At 42.1% G+C, this 24,165-nt stretch overlaps 2 protein-coding genes across 3 annotated transcripts in view; both read right to left on the minus strand.

Moving 5' to 3' along the window:
• ASB14 (ankyrin repeat and SOCS box containing 14) lies at positions 1-21,675 on the minus strand. Its single transcript, XM_081848880.1, has 11 exons — positions 21,602-21,675; positions 20,279-20,508; positions 18,228-18,283; positions 17,446-17,577; positions 17,195-17,353; positions 16,014-16,259; positions 14,813-14,984; positions 11,262-11,805; positions 10,652-10,805; positions 8,672-8,855; positions 1-6,693 (listed from the first exon to the last, which is right to left on the minus strand). The coding sequence occupies exons 2-10, from the start codon at positions 20,398-20,400 to the stop codon at positions 8,677-8,679; spliced, it is 1,764 nt and encodes a 587-aa protein (XP_081705006.1). The 5' UTR covers positions 20,401-20,508; positions 21,602-21,675; the 3' UTR covers positions 1-6,693; positions 8,672-8,676.
• Positions 21,527-24,165, minus strand: part of DNAH12 (dynein axonemal heavy chain 12) — a 100,869-nt gene continuing 98,230 nt past the window's right edge. For both annotated transcript variants that reach the window (XM_081848787.1, XM_081848786.1), the window contains one exon: positions 21,527-23,057. In XM_081848787.1, coding sequence (XP_081704913.1) covers positions 22,867-23,057 — 191 coding nt within the window. In that variant the 3' untranslated portion in view covers positions 21,527-22,866. The remainder of the gene's footprint in view (positions 23,058-24,165) is intronic.

Consider the following 24,165-nt stretch of genomic DNA (forward strand, 5'->3'; position numbering starts at 1 on the left):
AATAGATGAGAAGAACAATTTGTATGGAGACATTGCCAACTATTATTTTAGATAAAACTGATTCTGTGATCCATGCCCATATTTGCACAATTTCTCTAAATACCATTTAGCAAGACTTACTGAACAATTCCACATACAGCATAAGTGCATTTACAGTAAACCTGCTGAATCAGTGAGGAAAATTATGCTGACCCTCTTCTTCTTGATTATTTTTAATTGCAAGTGCATGACAAGTTTAGTTATATCAAACATGCATTGGCCTTTTCCTTCAGCAAAGTAATACTATCAATACAAAACAGTGCTTCTGTTTTTACAATAGTCAGATCCTTTAGTTTATGCAAAAATAACAATTGGTCTTACCTGAAGAGCAGACTTGATAGGTTGCTGATGACTTGAATGAGTTGAGTATTATCTTATCATGTGACGGAGGCAGGAGGGCAAAGAACTCTGGGAGGCAGGTGCGGTCATTCCTCAGTTTTATAGGATTCGCCAAACTCCAACAGGCATTGAACTTACAGTAGGAATGAAAATTCTCTACATATGCCTGCCTCTCTCCTGGCTCAGTATGAAACAATGAAGCAACTAACCAAATTATCAATATCACTATAGTCTATACCAGGGATAGGTCCCATTCGTGTCATCAGTAGCCTATCAAATCTACTCTTCAGATAAGACCAATTGTTTTGTTTGATTCAATTGCTGATGCCATGAATGGGATGAACGTATCACAGCTTTCCCAATTAGGGCGGGTCCGAACTGCAGTTACAGTGACTAAAGCACCTGTTGAAAGACTGCGTGCCCAAAGGTAGCGTCAGCCAAAGCAGACAGGTCCATTTTGTAATGCCTGGTGAATGTACTTGGTGAGGACCAAGTAGCTGCTTTACAGATCTTTAATAAAGGAGCATTAACTATAAACACAGCTGAAGTTCCTGCTGATCTAGTGCAGGGGTCAGCAAACTTTTTCAGCAGGGGGCCAGTCCACTGTCCCTCCGACCTTGTGGGGTGCCAAACTATATTTTGGAAAAGAAAAAAACCAGGCAGGCCCCACAAATAACCCAGAGATTCCTCTTAGATAAAATGACACATCTACTCATGTAAAAACACGCTTATTCCCGGACTGTCCGTGGGCCGGATTTAGAAGGCGATTGGGCCACATCCGGCCCCTGGGCCTTAGTTTGCCTACCCATGATCTAGTGGAATGAGCCGATATGTGCAATGGCTGCGGCAACTTGAGTGACTCGTACGCTAGAGGTGTGCAAGCCCTTGCAAGGGTGGAAGGAGCAACCCTTATACCCATAGTTGAAAGGATATGAACAAGGAGTCAGTGATTCTAATGTCCTTTCAATATACACCTTCAGTGTAAGGCAAACATCAAAGTTGTGCCACGCTTTCTCTCTCAGATGTTTTGGATCTGGACATGTTTAGCTACCAATAATACAGACAACTCGACATGCGGACATAATGGCCACGGGGAAGAGAACCTTAAAGGATAGATGCTTTACAGATATCTTGCACAAAGTTTCAAACGGTGGTTTCTGCAGTGCTGCCAGCACCATATGCAAACTCCAGGAAGGAAAACAATGTCCCCCTCAAAAAGCATTTAACTAATGAGTTTTGCAAATTTGTGAAATGGGGGCACGACCTGTAGTGCACAAACGGAAGGTGTTGCGGAAACTTGCCTTTTTAGAGCATTTGGTTTCAAACCATTTTGTAGCCCATGCATTGAAAGTGTAACATAGTTCACATAGAGCTTCAGTTCCGGAAATGTCCAGAACTGAAACTCTATGTGGACACAGCTTCACTGTAGAAACACCAAGTTGATAAATTGGTCCAGGTTGCCTGATATATCCACACAGTGGAAGGTCTGCATGAGACCAAATTGGTGAAGATGACAGCTGTATCCAACCCTTGATGTTTCAGATGGCTGCATCCAAATGTCATGCAGTCAAACATAGCCACTGTGGATTTGGATGGAACAAGGGTCCTTGCTGCAGTAGGTAGGACAGCACCAGAAGATGGCAAGGAGGTGAGATGCCTAGCTCTTGGAGCTCCAACTTCCAAGGCCTGCAGGGCCAGAAAGGGGCCACCAGGATGATCTCTTTCTATTCTGATCTTTTGGAGAACACGTTGCAGAATTGACTGTGGGGGAAAGGAGACATTTTGGTCAAGGTACCATCAAGGCATCCCATGCTTCCGCTTGACTGTCTTTGAACCTGGAAAAATAACATGAAACTTGATTGCAAACAGATCCACTTGACATGGACCTAGATACTCCTGAATCAGGTGGAAGACTTGCCTGTTGAGCATCCACTCCCCCGGATCGAGAAGGGAGCTGCTCAACCAATCTGCCTGTAAAGTGCTGTCCCCTGCAAGACTAAGGCCCCCCCCCCATTGAAGAGGAGCAATGATTCTTTTTGCAGAGAAATCAATCGTGTCCCACCCTGCCTGTGTGATTTTGTGGTGGAATTGTCTGTGTGCAGCAGCACATGGTCGATGTGCAAAATGAAACATCGCCAACCTGGAAGCTCTTAGCTCCAACCAATTTATGGAGTGCTTCTGATTTTGTGGTGACCAGCATTTCTGTACAAAGTGACCTTGATAATGAGCTCCCCAACCCTGAAAACTGGCATCTGTGGTGATCACAGTTCTCTGGATCACGAATGGGAGTTCCGTTCTGTAGATTGGATTCTGCCGTCCACCATCTCATTGGCAGCCTGACCAACGGAGGTAACTTGAGCACACAGCAATGCTTGTGAGTGATTGCCCATTGATGAGGAAACAGAAACCATTGAAGGTGATGGGTGTGATCTGAGAAGCTGACATACAGAGGCTCATGATTATCGATAGATGCTTGGTATCAATTTCCTTGGTAGATTTCAGCAGAGATGCTGCTGCTCTGATCTTGGTGCACTCTGGAGACAGAGCCACCAAACCTTTGACTGTGTCCAGCTTGGCTTCCAGATTGATAAGCTGCTGTGATGGCTCAAGGCAGCTCTTCTCCTTGTTTATCAGGAAACCAGGGGATTGAAGGGCCAACATCATCGCTTGGAGATGCTCCCTGAGCTCTTTGCAGGGTTATCAAGATATTTCCAGAGCCGATTCCCTTGACGTTTTCTACACGCCACACTTTCCAGTTCACACTGGCTGTCGATGCAATGCACATAATCAAGGCAAAGATACCAGTCAGAAATGCACATAACTGGAGACAAGAAACTAAGGACAGCCATCTCACCACCAGAGGTCCTTCTCTCGCCCACGGGGGGGGGGGGGGTTTAGGAGAGGAGATGCCCCAGGTAGACAATGGCAGGCATTGGTCTTCATGCAGATACAATTCCGTGCAAGGGTTTTGCCGACAAGTTCTTCCAGAGTGTGACGATGTTTTCAGGGGCTTTTTACTTTCCCTCCCTCTCCATTTCACCCTCACCTGAGGAGATTGTGGCCATTCTCTTGACAGTGACTTCAGTTCTCAGGCCTGATTTCTGTTTTCCTTCATTCCTCCTCCTCCTGGTCTAGTTCAGATTGATATGGTCCATGTAATAAACACCAATCTGTTGATCATAAACAGTTTCCCATCCTAAAGGCAGTTCATCGCCAACACAGTCAGCAAATGTCAATGGCTTTGTAATCCACATGATCCGTCAGTGTCTTGATGTGCAAGTGAAACTTCGGCTTTTTAGTGCTGCTGCCTCCGCCCACCTCCCAGCCGGGCTCGTTTCCATCACCATGGAGCAGCTTGCTTCCTCCTTGGCCCTTCCCTTGAGGGCCCCCTCCCAGCTCCCTGGCTGGTGCTTGGTCGCTTCTGAGGCGCACACTGCTAAGTGGGATGGAGCCCCTCGCTAAATGCTCTCCTGCCTCTGTCACATGACGAGATAATACCCAACCCATTCATTGCATCAGCAACCAACTCAAATTGTGAGTAGATAACATAAAGAAATCAATTTCAGCCTGTTGATTCACTACTTTCTAATGTGGTCTGCCTTTTATCTAAATCACTTCTTAAAAGAAATCAACAAAATATATTCAGTAACTTTTTAGAAACAAGGTGAGAGAAGAAACCAATATTCTTCCCAAGCTTTGCAAAATCTATGCATCACTTCTTTCAACCCCAGCAGGTTTTCAGTTACCAAGAACACCTAACTTTGGGGAAAAGTAAACCCAAAGGAGAATTTAGCTTTTCTGTAGCAAAAGAAAATGCAGCAGCCAATATTCAGGACTTTTCAGAATACGCCAGACCTTTTCCACCCTTCTCCAGAGAACTGGGGAGGGGAAATTCATTTTGGCCTTTATAACACTTCATTGTAATGTGTGTTAAGAAGCTTTTTCATACACATTGGGGGTGTTTCTGTTCTAAGCTATCTGAAGGAGAGGGATATCACACCAGTAAACCAAATGGACTGCAGGAGCCCATTGAGCAGTAGTGCCATCCTCTTCTGTCTCCCTTAGAATAAGATTGAGGGAATGCCACCCATATAGTTCGTAGTTCTCTTCATTGTAAGGTAGACTAATTTTAGTTAAGTTTTCATTTTTGGGGGCAGCTCAGTTGGCAAATCTATATTAAATTATACCACTTTTTTGAGCCCTTAAAGCCATATTTAACAGTGCTCCCAGAAAATATAAAATTTGATATAACCAGTTTACTTCATCAGACAGATGAGTTGCATTGTTCTCATGTTTCAAGCTAACCTCTAGCAGTTGTCACCTGAAATTTGGATATGTATATGTGTGTGTATACATGTATGTTAAATCACTGTATTATAATGTGTATAATACCAAATTTTCTCATTTATATAAGCAGTTATTTTTTATCTTCCTGTTAAATATTGATCTCAAAGTGCTTAATGCTCTTTGTGGAACTGAAACCTGTCAATTGTTCCCATATATAATCTGTATGTTCGAAACATTAAGGGAGAGTACCTTTATACCTGCGTAATAGTGGAATTCCCATTGTCAAAGTCTAGACATCTAACCATGAATTTGCAAGTATCTGGTTTATGTAGTGTGTACATGTCCCACAACTTGCTAGAAAAGGGGCCACTGGTCTAACCTGAAAGGTTTTTCTCTTGGGTAATCATCCCTCAAGTGAGAAAGGCAGGAAATGTATCAAATTCAAGAAAGTAGGTTACTCTGCTCACTCTGTCCTAGTCAGCCTTTTTCACGACATGACCAGGACACAAAGATACATGAAAATAGAAATACAGTGGTACCTTGGTTTTCTAACATAATTTGAGTTCCAAAATGTTCGAAAACTGAAAGCGGAAGCTTCAAAACGCAAGCCTCAATATGGAAAACTCAAAACGGAAGCTGTGTTTCCTGTTCAAGTTCCAAGGTACGTTCGAAAACCGAGGCATTTACTTCTGGGTTTTTGGCATTTGAATTCCAAAATGTTGGACTTCAAAGGCATTTGGGAACTGAAGTACCACTGTAACAGAATTTGCATTGCTACCATACCTACTTCCCCATCACAGTTATATATCAAACAGAAATAAACATAAAATTTGAAGAACGTGTTAAAAAGTAGAAATTGTAAAACAAATTACAAGTTACAGATAACAATACATTAAAAGAAAATTCATTTGAAGATAATGCTGACTGACAGCTGCCCTTACCGAGGCCTTGATGGACTATCATCAAGGAGACATGTTTCAGGCGAGATCAACAGTGCCACCTTCTTGAATGATAGTTCAGCAAGTGGGATGCACAAAAGCAGGTGATATTAAGGTGGGGAAAGCATGCTGTCTAGGTCTTCAAGACATATCACATGCCTCCAAAGACATAAGTAACAATTTTATAATGCTTTGTGATTGCATTTGGTAAAGATCAACCCATCACTCAGGTCTCAAAATAGATTCATTTGTAGCGAAGGCTGCTGTTATTGTCTTAAATTTACTTAAATGAACCATAATGTTTCTTGGTACAGGTAAATTTAATGCTTCATAGGATGAAATAAATGCTATTATAAGCCAACATGCTATGATAGCGGATGGCACCTATTAACTAAAGGTTGTAGGATGAAAAGACACAAAAGAGGCTTTGTTTGTCTAAAGTCTATCATTCTGTTGATGTGAGGAGGGCATTAAAAGGGTACATTATTGCCTTTCTCACACCAAGGGAATGGACAAGATCAGGGCAAACCTTGACAGTGTTTGCCATGGAAGCTAGTGATAACCTTTGGCACAAAAGAAGGAACAACTCTTTGTATCACACTGTCCTTATGAAAAAGCACAGATATCTTGCTAAAGAAAAAGCACTTAGCTCTGAATCCAATGTGATTGCAACTAAGAACACTACCTGGAAGGACAGGAGCAGGAGAGGCATAGACTTCAGTGACTCAACAGGAGGATGCTTTAAGGCCAAAAGAATTTTCTGAAGGTTCCACAATGGGTTCCACATTGAGATGTCATTTAGACTTAAACGTTGCTGCTCAAGCACCATGCTGTCTGTCTCAACCGCTCTGGTTCTTCTTGTAATACTGGGTCCTGTAACAGTAGATGTGGCTGAGGTGGCAAGGCCCAAGGGTGTGACGCCAATAAATGAAGCATTCCTGAGAATCACACATGTCCAGGCCAAGAATTGGTTGTGCCTTTCCTTCCTGGAGCTTCCAGAGTGCAAGCAGTGAGGAATATTTGGGGAGAAGGGAAGCATGCATAAGATCCTTCAGCCATGGAACTGGGAGCATATCCACTGGTTCTGCTTCTAGAGATGGATAGTGGGCAAAAAAACACACATTACTGACCATTGTATTTTATTTTTACAATTTTTGAGAAACAAATGGAGACTAAGAGCACAATTGGCTAGACAAAAGGCAGGAACTGGACTAGCCAGGAGAAAGAGCACAGAAACCTAGTTGCTTGAATTTTTATGCATTTCTTGCCTTTGGATGCTAGCTGGCATTAAAAAAAAAATCTGATCACTGCGCAAATTCATTCTATTTCTTGCATTAGTTTTACTATTGGATATGATCGCTGTATCTAAAAATCTGGCAATTTGGTCGGAATGGTCACGGTGCATAGCTCACCTGTGCCACACTTCAAATTGTTTGTTAAAAATGAGGTTTCCTACCCAGAACATCTTCATATTGGAAGATTCTAGGGTGTAAGGTAATGTCATGAAGCAAATTTTCCCTTTTATTTTTGAAATAAAGAGTGAAACAGTTCCACCCCCCATTGTCAGATTAGGTCTTTGAGTAAGCTACCACATTTCAAGTGGGACTTAGTTTTGAGTAAAAATGCATAGGATTGTGCTGTCAAGGAGCAGAACAGCTAAACTCCACAGTGAGCACAATTGCTTTATTATATCTTTTATACTTCAGTTTTGTAAACTAGAATGATCAATGTTTCAAGGCCAAAAATTGAAGAAAGGAAGATTATTAAATGTTTGTGAGAAGTGAGCTTCCTAAGATGTGCTTTTCTGTGTTACCCAGAAATATAGCAAAACAAAAAATATTTTTGCATGTCCCTCTCTTCCCTAACATGCTGTAATTGAAATGCATTCCTTTTAATTGTTTGCATGTGAATCTGAGGTTAAAAAAAATCAGATCAGCATTCTCACTTGTGTTCTCTGCCAAAAAAACAACAACACAAAAACACTAACACCCAAGTTTGGTGAAGATTAATTTTTTAATTACTATTTCTGAACATCTTTTTTAAAAAGATCCTTATGTGAGTACTCCTCACTCTGCAAAATTGAATTTGCAACCAGTAGACTAAGATCATGTGCTCTAAGCTGGTAGAAAGAATAAACCAGCACACAACTGAAGGAACAATGATCTATAGTGAGGTTTATATGCAAGCAAACCTGCTTGTATGATTATTATGGGTGACTTTTATAATGTAGTGGATGGTCAAATTCTTACAGTAATGTAATGGTTTGGTCCTGTTCTAGTGATTGTGATTTTTTGCAATGTTTTAAGAATCTAATACAGTTTCCCTGAATACTTGTTAATAATATCCAGTGATTGTCAAGTTGGTATTGTCAACTGCAGACTGAAATCTAGATACTAATAAACCTATCTGGGAAGGACCTTGGCAAAGTCCAGTCAATTTTAGAAGATGGTTTTCTGTAATGATTATGTAAAATATATTTTGTTTGCAATTGCTCCCTAAAAGGTCATCACCATCATCATGTTATCCAAAAAAATTAAAAAGATCCTGAAATTTTGTCAAATGTATTTTAAGTCTGTCAGTCATTCAGGAATCTTATTCATATATTTAATATAGTCAGAGATCATTTATTGTACTTAATAAAAAAAGTTAACAGCTGGAATAATGTCTTTATTTATTTCCAGTAGAACAAGAAACATGCACTTATTGTTTGTAAGAGTATATATATATATATATATAAAATTTTATTTTAGTGTGGTTAGATTGGAGAAACTGAAACCATGTCCCTCCTGATGTGACTGGGGTTTTATTAATCCATCTGCTTTATATGTAATTTGCAAAGAATGAGCGGATCAGTCTCTATACCTTGGGATGTTTGACATCCAGAGATGTAAAAGGGGAAGAAATTGCAGTACTTTGCATTACTTAAGCTTCGTTCTTTGTGGTCTCTGTGCTGCCACACAACTTGGGCTAAATCAACTCTTTCACAAACAGAAGGACTCTGATAGCTACAACTTAAACATGCACAGAATTACGTATAGGACCCCCTCCCAATACAACTCTATATATACCTGCATTAGTAAATTCCTTTGAGGTTTCCTTGTCCATAGAGATCATATTCCTTATAGAGAATATAGTCTTTCAAACGGTTTGGTAATCGCAGAAATGTAAGGAAGACAGGGCAGCGTAGACGCAAACGTCCTAAGCACTTGCGGATTTTCAGACGACAAAGATGTTGCAGAGAACGGGTGTTTGCTGGAGGAGGAGAGAACATGCATTTATCGTTAGGCCTGCTTTTGAAACTTCTTGATCTGGTGGGAGTGGGTACCTGGGATTAAATCACAGGACAGCCAATGATATCTATAAGCACGACATTGCATAAATCACTGTCTTTCCTATTTTTTAAAAAGAAGTGACTTATTTGCTTCCCAGAGTTGTGAACAACATCTGATGAGATAAATGGCTCTCAAGATAGGAAGAACTGTAATACTCTCAAGTTGCAAACCTATGCCTACTTACCGAGGAGTAAGGGCCATTGAACACAGTGCGAATTACACTTGAGTAAACAGATTGTTCTGCATGGATAGGAAAAAGCTCTCAGGCTGAATTGAGAAGTAACGGAAAACACTTTGAACACTGCAAAGTGTGATATTAAAAAGGCTATTAGTTTTATTACATCAAACTTTTTTTTGGTCTTGTGTAGCCTCTGTCCTAGTGTAACCTTTGCAAATTGTGAGCTGTGACAACTGGTCCAGTGCCTTGATTAATCAAGGCAGAAAAGCAGATGTCAGCTCAGCCATCCCATTGTGGATTGACTCTTGCAAGTACACAGTGTGCTGAGTAGGATATAAATAATGCACTCAGCATTTGAATACACACCTTATTGTATCACTCATGCAGTGCATTAGTGATCCATTGGCAGTGTGCTGGGGATATTTTGGATTTGCTGAGTCCCAAGCCCCCTTGTTCCCCCACCATCCCCCTAGATAGGCCAAAAAAGTGTGCCAACCTGGGAACTTGCAAAGTTATTTTCCTTCTCAGTGGAAGGATTCCACCCCCACCCATTTAAAGCCAAATAGGCAAGACGGAAAACAGAAAATCACTCCATATCCTCTCTTTTAGTCCTGGCAGGCACAAAGGGGCTTAGAAATGATGGACCTGTAAGATTTTTCTGCTCTGCTCAGTAAGTTGGAGAGGTTGTTGGTCCACAATGTTGACATTTGTGCATAATGCTAAGCCAAGCCATGGCTTAACATGAACTTGGTGGCTGCTGAGAAGATCACAGCACTTTTGATCCTCCCTAGTCCTCTTAGCTTAATGTAGTGCAGCAGCTAAGCAAAGGTGACATGAATGCAAGATTGTGGTCAAGCTCTTTCCTCCTTAACCATGATCTGTAGCCAAGGTTTGCTCCCGGCTTACCTTGACATGTGCACCATGCCGACAAGTCATCTTCTATCCAGAAGTCTGGATAACACAAGTGTACATGTCTCTCTCCTTACAATACAGTGAAGGGTTTATTATAGGCAGTCTAGGTGACTTCATAGAGACATGGGTGATGTCAGTATGACCCACAACAATTACATTTGAGTATTGTGGCTTTGAGTCACATTTATCAAAACCAAACCTGGTGGATCTTTGTACCCATATCCAGCAATTGTTTTAATGATATTTTAAGCTTCTAAGGGTGGTGGTAAATGAAATACAAATGTTGCACTACTACATCCCTACCCAACCTTGCCATTACATGTAGCATTTCCTCCCACTGGCTCCAACCACTGCCTGCCACATCCCTTTGGAGGCTGCTGACTTCAGAGCACTGACATTGGTTGGACCAAGGTTGCTGCAGAAAGGGAGGCTCCAGTGTTGGAGCTCCTATGCTTTGAATGTTGGAAGAATAGGTCTGATCTAGGGATTCTGGGAGGCCCTTGCAAGGACCACAAGTTTGAACTCTCAAATGTGATGCAACTGGTAATTTGAGGACAACAACATGCTCTGTCCCTCGTATTTGAATATTACATTTCTCAAGATGCTAAAATGTATTTGACACTTACTCAAAATTTCGTGGATTTCTGGCCAGAGTTTTTGTTCTTGAAGTACTACTTGAAGCTTAGAGCAGATCTTGACATGATCCACATAATCTAGCATCACACGCACCACTTTCCCAGACAGGTGCTTTAACCACGCTACTGTTATCACCTCACAGAACTAAGAGAAGAAAAAAGAGCATTTGAGACCAGTTCATTCAGCATTTTGCATTATTAAAGTGCCCCAGAGGACTCAACCCAGTAAAGCCCTGGCCAAAACTGCAGCAAAGCAAACCAGCCATACAGCAAATTAAGTTCAGAAAAAAATAACACCATTTGCAAACAGGATAACCAAGTACTAGCCATTTACTCTAAGGAGTGCCATCTTTAGGTAGCATTTGATTTTGCAGTCCCATATATCAGGCTCCCTATTTGCCTTGAAATGCTAATACACAGGGTGCTTATTTCTTCCACTGTGACAATATCCAGTCGTCGTTTTTTAAAAATACTTCCCACTCCTATGCAGACTCACAGTTCTGGAGCCCAGCTGGGGGAAAATAGCCTGATGGGTGTTGTAGGGGCAAATCAGAAGATGGTGCAAATGTAAGCAGTCCTCCCTCCCATCAGAAGGACTCACCATTGTGTCTTTGATAACAGTTGAGGTCCAGCCTTCAAATATGTACTGGGAATGCACACTGGCTCCATGAGGACAATCGAAGCAGCGGTGAACATTGTACCCATAATTCAGCAACATCCTTAACATTACTTCATCTTTCAACGTGTACTGCAGAGCTGATGGGAAATGTGTTGTATTAACCCTACAGAAATAGTTCACATTGGCCCCATGGCGAAGCAGGATACAAATGAGCTCGTAGTTGCCCATTCTCAAGGCCAGCTGGAGACAGTTAACTGGGTCTTGGTTTGGTAGGGCTCCAGCATCCAGGAGCAACTGAACAGAGTCAATATCCCCATTAGAGACAGCAAAATACAAGGCTGACCTCCTCTCATCGTCATAGCCTTTGCGAATTCTCTGATGCAACATAAAATTGGCATCAAATCCAGATTTGAGAAGGAACTCAAGGCACTGAGGATGTCCACCTGCGGCTGCAGAGTGAACTGGACTGATCCCACTCTCCTTGATGGCAGCACTGTCCGTCACTGGAACCAAGATCTGCACAACTCTAGGGAGCAAAACAAATCGAATCAAAATATTCTTCGAGAAAGCTCCAGCTTGATGAATTTTTGACAATGGGGACAATAGGTCATTTGTTGCTTCTCACTCAGGCAAAAGAGGAGAGGTTGTAGCTGCATGTGTTGGGAGTTTGTTCCTACAACTTCTGCATTTTTCAAAAGATGTAACATGGTGCCATAGACACATGGGCAGACAAAGATCCCAAGAGGAAAAAGAAAATGCATAAATATATCCAAAATAAAACTGCAAATTGAGGAAATATATGAAAAAGAGGGTGGGGAGGAAGTTTGGTTTAGTTTGTAGCTACAAGGAAAGGAGAAAAGTACAAATGTTGCTGTGGTATTGGTGGTAAGAAAAGAAATGAGTGGGAAGTTGCTGATCTTGTCTGCTCAGGAATGCACTTCAGTTGAATTGGTGGACCTTTGCACCCAAAACATTTACTGAGTTAGCCCTCAAAGCTTCTGTACAAGGGTTCTGTGCAAGTGCAGAACCTGTATGGAGGACTGCAGAGAGACACTACTTGCCCACGGACTATCTCACCAGAGCAGTGCATGCTCTGGTTATCTCCCGCTTGCACTACTGCAATGTGCTCTATGTGGGGCTACCTTTGAAGGTGACTTGGAAACTACAGCTAATCCAGAATGCGGCAGCTAGACTGGTGACTCGGAGTGGCTGCTGGGACCATATAACACCAGTCCTAAAGTATCTTCACTGGCTCCTAGTACGTTTTCGAGCCCAAATCAAAGTGTTGGTGCTGACCTTTAAAGCCCTAAATGGCTTTGGCCCAGTATACCTGAAGAAGCGTCTCCACCCCCTTTGCTCAGCCTGGACACAGAGGTCCAGCTCCAAGGGCCTTCTGCTGGTTCCCTCACTGCAAGAAGAGAAGTTACAGGGAACCAGGCAGATGGCCTTCTCGGTAGTGGCACTCTCCCTGTGGAACGTTCTCCCTTCAGAACTACATAACTTTTAGAAGACATCTGAAGGCAGCCCTGTATCAGGTAGTTTTTAATGTTTGACATATTACTACCGTATTTTTCGCTCTATAACACGCACCTGACCATAACACGCACATAGTTTTTAGAGGAGGAAAACAAGAAAAAAATATTCTAAATGAAACAGTGGATATATGATTTTTGTGGTTCATGCTGTGGTCACAGACATGTGATCTGACGGTGAGTTTGGGGTAGCCCAATGCAAAAATCCTGAGGATCCATGTGGATCCATGCTTTGTAACCACGTTTTTGCGCCATTGCGACCCCATGAAACAGTGGGTGCGTGTGTGTTTTGGTGCAGGCTGTAGCCATGGATATGCTATGTGATCTGATGGTGAATTTGGGGTGACCTAGTGCAAAAATCCTGAGGATCCATGTGGATCCGTGCTTTGTAACCACGTTTTAAGTGGGGAGGGAAGGAAAAGAACTCAAGGGACAAGGAGCTCGCGTGGGGGGTGTGGAGAAGGATGCTGCTGATAATGCAGGAGAGGCTCCTCTCCAGCTTTGCTCCTTTAGAACAAGCAGGCTCTGCGTCTCTCCCTCCTCCCCGGCAAGGAAACCATGATAGTAACCTCTCTGAGACAAATCAAGAAAAATTGCGACCAACACTCTCCCCCAACAAGCGCAGTGAGGTCAAAACACACACACACGCAGAGAGGGAACTGGCCCTAAAGTCGCAGGGCGCTGGGGGAGTGAAGGGGAAGCAAGAGAAGGAGAAGGAGCCCTCACACACACAGAGACACACAGAGTGTCAATTCTAAAGTCGGAGGGACAGCGCAGGGAGAGTGACGGGAAGCAGGAGGAGGAGAAGGAGCCCTCTCTCTCTCTCTCACACACACACACACAGACACAGAGTGTCAATTCTAAAGTCGGAGGGACAGCGCAGGGAGAGTGAAGGGAAGCAGGAGGAGGAGAAGGAGCCCTCTCTCACACACACACAGACACAGAGTGTCAATTCTAAAGTCGGAGGGACAGCGCAGGGAGAGTGAAGGGAAGCAGGAGGAGGAGAAGGAGCCCTCTCTCTCACACACACAGACACAGAGTGTCAATTCTAAAGTCGGAGGGACAGCGCAGGGAGAGTGAAGGGAAGCAGGAGGAGGAGAAGGAGCCCTCTCTCTCACACACACAGACACAGAGTGTCAATTCTAAAGTCGGAGGGAGAGTGCAGGGGCGCAGGGAGAGCGAAGGGGAAGCAGGAGGAGGAGAACTATAGCTCAAGCACACACACACACAGCCCCTACAGTGGCTAATCCAAAATCGGACAGCAAAAAACTGCAGGCAGGGACAGAGAGTACGTTTTTTTTAAAAAGCAGCCAACCCCGCTCTGCTTCTCTCCCTCCTCCCGGCTAGGCTGGCTGAAAAGCTTCGCTGCTACTTAGCAGCTCTGTGGGGAGGAGAGAGGAACATAGAGGACGGGTTTTTTTAAAGCAGCCAAGCCCGCTCTGCTTCTCTCCCTCCTCCCGGCTCGGCTCGCTGACAGGAGCCGCTTACACCCGCTTTGCTGTTTCAAAGCAAGCCACGGACTGCTCACAACTGCAGCAGATTCCCCCGCCATCTGTAGGCATTCGCTCCATAACACGCACAGACATTTCCCCTTACTTTCTAGGAGGAAAAATCTGCGTGTTATAGAGCGAAATTTACGGTATATATGCTGTAAGCTGCCAAGAGTGGCTGGGGAAACCCAGCCAAATGGGTGGGGTATAAATAATAAAATTATTTATTACTATTATTACTATTACTATTATTATTATTATTATTATCATCATCATCATCATTATCACCATCATTTCAGGTTTTGATTAGGTTTTTTACATCAAACTTGCAGGTGAGTATATGATAAGTTATTGCCCTGCTCATCTCCCACAAATAGTTATGTCACAAGGCAGATTTTGGGAGAGAGCCAACCTGTAAGGCAGTGTTGACATGCCCAGGGCATATGACTAACTCCACTAACCCCACCCACCTCCATCCCAATTGTATAACCTGTTGGCTTTCATAACTCACAAGAGGTGTCCTCTATAAGCAGCTCTGTGAATGGGCAGGTGACCTGAATGCTTTGGTACATTAGCATCAGCTCCATACTCTAGTAGAAGAGAGACACAATCGGGATTTCCTCCTCCAGCAGCTTCAAATAATATGGATGCACAATCAGATGCCTGGGAAAGAACATTGGCACCTAAGGGAGGAAGAGCAACAGAGATTTAGTGCAATAGTAATTAGCACCCTCATTATAGCACCCTAGACTGCTATAATGTGAATTCTAGTTCTTTCAGAAAGAGTTGTGCTGGAATAAGTTGGGTTTTTTTGCAACAACTTTGAGATATGGGATCAGTATTACACTGCAACAGGACCAGTCCTGAATAAAGGGCTCTTGTAGGCAAAAGTGGCTTAACACATTCACAAACCAGCAGATCTCTTTTTGCACATCCACACACATACATCAAATTGCTACTACAGTCTCAGTTCCCATTCTGCTTCCTGATGCCTCTAAAACCTTATTCATCCTTTCTGTGTCCTTTATGCCTTACATCTGTGTTCTGAAAGTATGATGGAGCTAAAGAATCAACTTGCCACTAGTATCCCCAAACTAGAATGCAAATGCAACCACACCCAGAATGGGCCGTCTACAAAATTCCCACGCTCAGGAGCCACAGTGGTCTATGAACTTTCAATCGTGTCCTGAATATATACACTGAGTTTCATTCCAATGTTTCAATGCTCACTGTAATGTAATATCTACCTTATGTTTTATGTCTCTTGGCTCCTTTTTTGTAGTAGCTGAATTGGTATCCGTGAACACAAAACATAAATGTGTGTTGGAGATGCTTGCCAGATATACCAACTGAGAATGCTGAATGAGCACATTCAAGCAAAGGTCTTTCTTACTTTGCTCACCCAGCAAAGTTTTGCAAAACTCCCAGTGTATACACCTCTCCATCAGCATTGGCTCCTTCAGATTTGCTATCAACAGATAATTATGGGTTGGCTGCTGTGAATGAGCATTCAAAGACCGAGAGAAAAAACATATATGTATATGCCTGGACAAAAATCTCTGCTATCCACTCCGTACAGAGTATTTTAAATTCTATACCTGTGTTCCCTTAGTTAGAACAGCATTCTATCACAGGACTGCTCTGGCAATTACCAGAAAAACTAGCCTTAGGTGCACCACTGAACTTCCAAGTAATTGTATGAAAGTCCTCACCTTTACGCAATAGAATTTCCAGAATTTCTGTATGCCCATTCTGTGCTGCCAGTGCTAGAGGGGTGAGTCCATATGCACTCCGTGGATCCGGATCTGCTTTAGACCAAAGCAAAAGCTCCACCATGTTTTTGAAGCCTAGCCTGGCCGCCTCATGTAAAGCTGTCCTCTTGTTGACACACTGGAGATTGACATCGGCACCAAATTGTATCAGCAAGGAGACAATTTCGTACGAATTGTGTTTAATTGCTGTAAAATGTTAAGAAAGAGCAGCATTTTACACGGTTAATGAAAAAGACATCAAATCCAAAAGCTTCCCTCTCTTGTGAAACCAAGACGGGAGAAACCATTGCTTGGCTGCCTCGTGCTATTTATATGCAGCAATAAAGGTCACGTAGCACTGCGAAGGGCTAAAATTAGAATCAGACTTTGTGTTCAGTCCCAAATTTAGCAAAATGCAACTAATATTGACAGTCTTGTGCAACTTTTGCAGGGTTTTTCAGAGATTGAAGAAACTCCTCCCGAACTCCTTCCAATTCATGGTGGGCCTCCCTTTGAATGGGCTGCAACCAAAGAGGGAAGCAGCAGGCATCGCTTGATCTTAGCTGATCAAGGGATGGGGAGAAGCACATGCTTTATTTGTAAAAGGTCCCAGGTTCAATCCCAGGCACCTCCAGGTGGGGCTGGGAAAGATTCCTTCCTGAAGCCCTGGTGAGTGACTCAGTGTTGACAATACTGTGTGGGCCAATGGGAGCTTCCTATCCAAAGCACGCCCTTTCATAAAGGTAGAGAGGGCCTCTGGGCAACTTAAAATCGTGTATGGCTGGGTCTCCATGGCACAGAGCTTTGCAGCACACCTAGATGCCCTGCAAACAAAAGGGGAAATAAGAAAGGGCAAGGTGATCTGAGTGCTGTCCCTCAGTCACAAACCTCAACCCTGCCACCGCTGTCTAGAGCTTGGACTCCTTCCCTAGTCCCAGCATGGCTCAGAGAGGGGAAAAGGTAAGACAAGGCAGTGGAATGAGTCAAATTCAGGTCTGCCATTTGACCAGTACTGAAATAGACAATTGTCCCCCGAGTCTTTCTCAAAATGAGAAAAAGGTTTGATACACTCACATTATTTAAAAAACACACAAAAAGCATCCAAAAAAAATCACTACATGAAACTCTGCAATTTGATTTACCAATAATTAAAGCAGAATCTCCTTCTTCATTCTTCACATCAGGATTAAAACCATTGATGAGGAGAAATTTGACGTTTTTCTCAATACATTTGTCCACTGCTACAAACAGAGGTGTTTCCCCTTTCAGGTTTGTCAGTTGCCACACCACGGGATGTGAAGCTGGAAGATAATCAGGAGAGACAAATGGCTTTGGCACCAAGTGAGCATACAAAGCTGACTTGAGAACAAAGCTGGGGGGGAGATCCTTCTACCTTTCAGAGTTATTTCTAGAATATTCTTGTTGGGTTGTGCTGCAGCTTCATGTAAAGGAAGGCACCCTTGTTGGTCTGCTTCCCGAAAAGCAGAGCCACACCTCATTAACTTAAGCAAAGCCTCTTCTTCACCTGTTAAGTGTAAAAGAGGTCACAATAATGCACCCTTCATGCTTTTTAAGTCCAAATATATTTATGAGCATTGTTAACCCTAATGAACTCTAATTAAAATGGTGAAGGGGGAAGTTTCACACATCAAGTGCTTTTTTTTCTGGGGGGGATGCAGGGGTACGCAAACCCTAAACATTTTGTGAATCTAACAGGAGAAGAAACTATTTTTTAAAAAAAGTTTCTTCTCTAGCACGGTGAATCGTCAGTTCCATTGAATAGCGTGGTGAATCATCAGTTCCGTTGCTACCCCCGATGGTGGCCTCATTTCCTGTCAAGGTGTTTCCTGAGTCTCAGACCGAAGCGAGTGTTTAATGTGTGAAGGAGGAGTTGGAATCTAGTGCGGTGATTGGTCAATTTCATTGTATTTACTATATTTATTTTTCCTGATTTGGACTATAAAATGGTGATTTTCTTGAGTCAAATTGAGAGTACCCCTAAACATTTTTTTAAGGAAAAAAGCACTGTACACATCCATGTACATCACTTGATGGTTCATTATCACTTAATGAATCCAGTTCTTTAAAAGTCCGTGCAAAATAAAGGAAATCAAGTACTCCTCTTTGTGTCGGAATCCCACTTAATTTCCCAAAGAAATCAAAGCAGATACTTAACTGTCCGAATGGCAGTGATGATCTTCCTGTGATCTGTACTTGTAGCAAAACTAAAGCTGAAAGACAACCAAAAATAATAATTAAAATCAGACAAAACTATTCATTTCTCCCTCTTGTTGTACAGCCTCCTAGCATTGCTCCTTCAGGATATTTCTCCCCCAGACCGGAAAAGAAACAAGAGACAATGCTCACTTGTTATCACTCCAAATAGACATTTAATATGTTTGTTTTTTTACCCTCTAGGCGTTTGGATCTGGCTCAGTTTCTTCTGGTGTTTTTTGTTGAATCATCCCCCCTAATACCATGCTTGGATGGTCAGTTATCAGGTTAGAAATAAAACAAGAGCACTAAAAATAAGGTAATGATATCTGCACATTTAGGGGACTTATTTAGTCACACAGCAGTATATCTGCTTGCAAATTAAAAGAAAAATTAAAGTGTAAATATTTGACCCCCTAAAGCTCAACAATGGCCTATGGGCAGTGCTTTCCAAGAGCTACTGAACGCTGCAGGCAACTCCGCCAAAGTATGTTAAGACTCAAGCAGCCTTTGCCAATCTGGGGAAGAGAGAAGATTGTTCAATCTGGCAAGCGGCAATGTTTGTGCAGACCGAACATTCATAATAGTGTGACATTTAATTCACTCATGGTTCCCTGCAGGTCTCCCATTCAGATATCTTAAAGCATGGGTAGGCAAACTAAGGTCCGTGGGCTGGATCAGGCCCAATTGCCTTCTGGATCCAGCTCGCGGACGGTCTGGGAATCGCTGCGTGGATCACCAGCACACACATGCGTTCTTTCCCTCTCCCTCACACGCTGGCGCCTCCTCCCTCCCTTCTCCTGGCTTCTCCCCGCCCTGCCTAGAGGAGAAAGGGGGCTGGGCTTTGTTGGTGCCAGCAGCAGCAGCGCTCGAGCGGCTGCCATTTTAAGCAACCCCTCTCCGGAGCCCTTTCGCACGCCGCTCATCGTCCCTCCGTTGCTGCCGCCAGCCCCTGCCACTCACAAGACACAGGTAAGCAGCCACCGGGGCTCGTGGTGCTCTTGCATCCCCCCCCCAAAAAAATATAGTCCGGCCCCCCACAAGGTCTGAGGGACAGTGGATGGGCCCCCTGCTGAAAAAGTCTGCTGACCCCTGTCTTAAAGAGCTGCAGCAGCATAGATCATCTGGAGGGCTTAATTCTCCCTCTGAAATAAATGGGATTTAAAAGCCCTTTGCTGTCTGTGTCACCAGAATTCTGACAGGAGGTTCGGAACAGTGTGGGAAAGGCTGCCATTTCAAAGACACACAATGGCACCTCTGATGGCAGCATTTAGTAGTGGACATACTTTGCAAGAATATAGGTTTCATCATTAATGCAACTGCCAGCCATAAAATTTTTTCATTCTCTCTCTCTCTCTGGTGGCATCCCATAGCCTTAGACATCTTGCAGCTGAAGCTATGAGGGTCTGTATGTGATTGTTTCTAAATGTTTAAAATACTTTAAAAAAATAATGTTTTACTACCTTGTTGTTTGCCACCCTGAGCAACTTTGAGAGGAAAGTCAGGAGAAACTTAAATTAACTGATAATGATGATAACGATGCTGTGTGGAGACAGCTTGCCTCTCTTTCCAGTGCAAGAGGTGAACAAGACTTCTGAATCTTCTGAGGAAAGGAACCGTAAAAGTGTGGCTAATGAATGTACAATGCTTCACTTTGGATGAATCATTACTAAAATGACTATGTTCTTCTCTAGCCATAACATATAGCATGATAACCACTCACACTCAAACAAATACACAAAATGGAGAAAAACCCATGTACATAACACTATTATGCAAAATCATTGAATGTCACGATAACAACACTATTGAAAGAGTTTATAGCCTCCAGCATGGGTGTAGTTAAGATTTTTGTTAGGGAGGCAGAACCTCAGATTTGTGTTGATTTTGATGGATTTAGGGGGAGCATCTTCCCCCTGCCTCCCCTTGGCTACACCAGTGCTGGCATCCAGTGCTATGTTTTGAAGCCGCACATTCAAAAGTTTCAATAATATCTAGAAGGACATACATACCTGTCATTTCTTGCTGTCGCCTCTTTCTCACTCTTATGAATGTCCTGCAAACTTTGCTGAATGACATACTGAGTTGGAATGTCATCATCAACATCATCATATATATCTGTAGTACTGTACATGCTAAAACCACATATCTTGGGAAACAAGTAGGATCAAATAGCTGTTCTGTGCTGCAAAGACGATTTCTAATTCTTTTGTTTCTTCTGCACTTCCAGAAACATTAGTAGCTATATATGTGGAAATAAATATATAGAATTAGAAACAAATAGAGCTGGAACAAAAGCAGAGATGTCTTAACTTAAAAATCTCAATTGATCTCTTTTTTTAAAAAAAGCAACAACTTGATTTCCTGCCCACTGTCAGATTTTTCCCATGGTAGGAAAAAAGGGATCACGTCAGATACGATGCTGAGAAATCTATTCTTGACCTTTACTATTGCTTTGCTCAATACTTGTTGAACTATTGGGGAACATACAGCTGTTGTGTTCTTGCCCCACCTCAAAAAAGGTCATTGTAGAGTTGGAAAATGTTCGGAAAACGGCAATCAAAATGATCAGGAGCCTGGAGCAAAGCCCCTATGAGGAAAGGTTGCACAATTTGGGACTTTATAGTTTAGAGAAGAAGTGACATGATAGCAGCTTACAAAATTATGCATAGCATGGAGAAAGTGGATAGAGAAAAGTTTTTCTTCCTCTCTCATAACATTAGATGTTGTGGACATCTTTGCAATTTCTTCAAGTACTCTGGAAGGCATGTAGGACACAAAGTGGATTGCACCCATTAACAACCCCCCCCCAAAAAAAGTTCCAGAGTAAAACTGCTCAGAATTTAACTTCATAAATAAAGTATAGTAACATATAGCTTCAGAGCTTTTCCTTATTGACAGACAAGTATTTACATCTGTTATACAGATCTGCTTACTTTATGAAAGCACTAATATTTGCCATGCATATTGCAAATATGGTGAAATGTTATTCTCTATTACTGTTCAGGCAACACTCCCTATGGTAAGATGGTTCAGGTTTCTACTATTCATGGATACCAAACAGATATTTGAAAAAGTATTACAAACATTTTGAAACTAAGCAGGTGGCTAGAGGCGGTTTGAAACAGAAAATATTTATCTACTAAGCTACCAAACATTTTACCATCAATAATTTTGGCTTAAAGCAAAGCATGCAGGTAAGTAGAGGCTTTTGGTACTACAGTTGCAATAGGATTTAAAAAATGCCAGAAGTACATATATACTCTTTAAAGTTTTTATTGTTGCTTTTAGAATTTCATTAAAAAGATTTAAGAAAAAGCACAAATCCTCCTCACCTTTCTTCCACATTTGAAACAGAGAAGACCTCACACCCTAAGCAAATGTTAAAACGAAGTGTGACGTTTTATGTATTGAAAAATGATCCTTTGCTTCTTGCATAGCCCATATCCATTAATAACTTACTATAAATACCTGACCATAAGACACTCTGTTATGCATGCCCACAAGTTTCCCCATGAGGATTACACGAAGGTTAGCAGAATTCAGAGACATGAACCTGACATGTGAAAAAAAAGATCAGAAGGCCAGACATTTTTCATCACAATTCAAGAATTGCTAAAGGAAATACATTTCTCAATAGTACCCACTCAGAAATATCTTAAATGCATGGGAATGTAATTAAAACAGCTTCAAAAACACAATACATTAAAAACTGATAAATATCAGACAACATATCATTATCTACACTTTTCATAAACCTGGGGACATGATGCACCCAAATTTGAGGATTTTTAAAGTCCCACTGATTTTAGTGCAAGATAAACCAACGGGTTCTCAATTACCATTGAGATCAATAGTACGTAAATGTGCTTAACTTTAGTTAGACAAATGCTTAGGACAAATTTCCAACAGGTTCTAATTTATTTACATATCTTTGCGTTCGCTGTGCCAGAGTGGGCACAACTAATCCTGGCCAGTACAATGTCACATTGCAGCTTTTTAGTTTACCATTCTTTCTCCACCATCTGCGTGGGAGAGAGACCTTCCCACAGTTTCTCCTTGAGCTTTGAGTGACTGGCTGCTGGCAGCAGATGCTGCACCACAGAAGGTGCTCACTAGTGGGTAACTGGCACTGGTTATATAGACTCCCTTCTTCCAGGATGCTAGGCAATTGCTAGTGCTATTACTCAGAATAGCACCCTGTGCACCTGTTTTTTCTGCTTTTCATGTGATGCCTTGCACCACTTCTTTTGAATCCACACTACTGCTCTGGGCAAGTTGAATTGACATTAAGAGTTGAGAGGGGAAAACCAACATCTGTAAGCAACAGGAAAGTGATCCTTCAACAACCTCAAAATGCCTTGTTGATACATTAAGTAAGCCATTATTTTATCCTAGCAACTGGCAATATTGTTACAAAAGAACAGGAGAATACATCAGTAACTTTACAAAGGAATAACAATCACGTTTAATTTTTAATTGCAAAATACTGCAATCAATTTAGAAGTTCAAATGATCAAACTACATCAGCAACAAAGTTCTTCACTTGGGGGAAGAAATCCCCCCGTCTTGTCATGTTTTGATTCTGAGTTTTTCAACATTAGTCATCCAGCTGGCAAAGTAGAGCAACCCCTCGCTTAATCCAGTGCTGGACTGGTTGGTCAGTTAATAGCATTAATGCAATGACAAAGTTAGTAGAATGCCCAGTGGTTGAAAGGGTTCCTTTACGCTCACTTGTCTTGTAGAGTGGACACATGTAAGCATTTGATTTTTTTATGGCTGATTTTTTTGCTGTAAGGAGGAAAAAAAATAATTTTTATTATGCTCTGTTAAAAAATATTGAGAATACTGTATTGCATAATTTCAGTGCTAAATAAATATGTTTTTTTATTCCATAGAGCCTGGAAAAAAATTACTGTTCAACCTTATGTAAGCAACAATTTGTAGGCTACCCTGTAACACAGCAGAATCAGTTTGATCAAGAGGCAGAAAAGAACAGCCACCCAAAATGATGCATCTGTTGCTGGACTGTATGAATTCAGGCTGCAGGGAGGGCTATCAAAGTCATAAGGGCTGCCCCAAGGGTATATTTAAAAATCCTTCACCTACCAAATCTGCAAGTCAGGGAGGAGACTCTAGCTTAGATTTCTCCTTGACAAGTTAGTTCAGGGAGTTTGGTTTGCTTGTTTTTCTTTTACGTCTATTTGTTTGTTCAAAAATATACCCATTCTTTCAGCTCTGTAAGCTGTTGATGTGGTTTGGCAGGAATTAGAGAAAAAAAATCGAATGAGACATAAACATATCTAGGAAATTAAATTTAACCCTCATCCAGGAACTGGGCACCATCTTAAACCAGTGACAGGAACTCTGCATGACACCAGTGCAGCCAAAGTAAGGACTGGATCCAACAGCACCCAGAGTCTGCTTGAGCTTAACATCAGAGAGCATTCAAAAAGCCAGCCCTCCACCCATAGTAAAAAATAGTCCAGAACATCTGGAAGGCACCCGAGTGGGGAAGGCAGGTGTCATGTAGTCCTGTAACAGGTACTACAGATGACATTGCTGCTTGGCTTTTCAGCTTTGATACTGAATGATGTCTTCATGTACATCCAAGCTCCTATATGTGTAGAGAGCTGAGTAACTGACCTTAAGGTATATGCAGCAATACATTGATTTCCAAATACCATTAACTTCTGAATTGTCAAAAGGTATTAAAGTTTAACAGAGATGCTGAAGTAAAAGAATGCAGTGCTGGATAATAATCACATAACATCTATTTAAGGACAGTCTGAAAGTGAGCCCATAGATTTGACTTGGGAGCCACAGACCCAATTACAATTCTGTTTACCCCATTAAGTTCACCATTAGGTTCACCCACATGCAATCCAACCAGACTCTT

Source organism: Podarcis erhardii (genome assembly GCF_964252035.2).
Source record: "Podarcis erhardii genome assembly, chromosome: 2".
Classification (NCBI taxonomy): domain Eukaryota; kingdom Metazoa; phylum Chordata; class Lepidosauria; order Squamata; family Lacertidae; genus Podarcis; species Podarcis erhardii.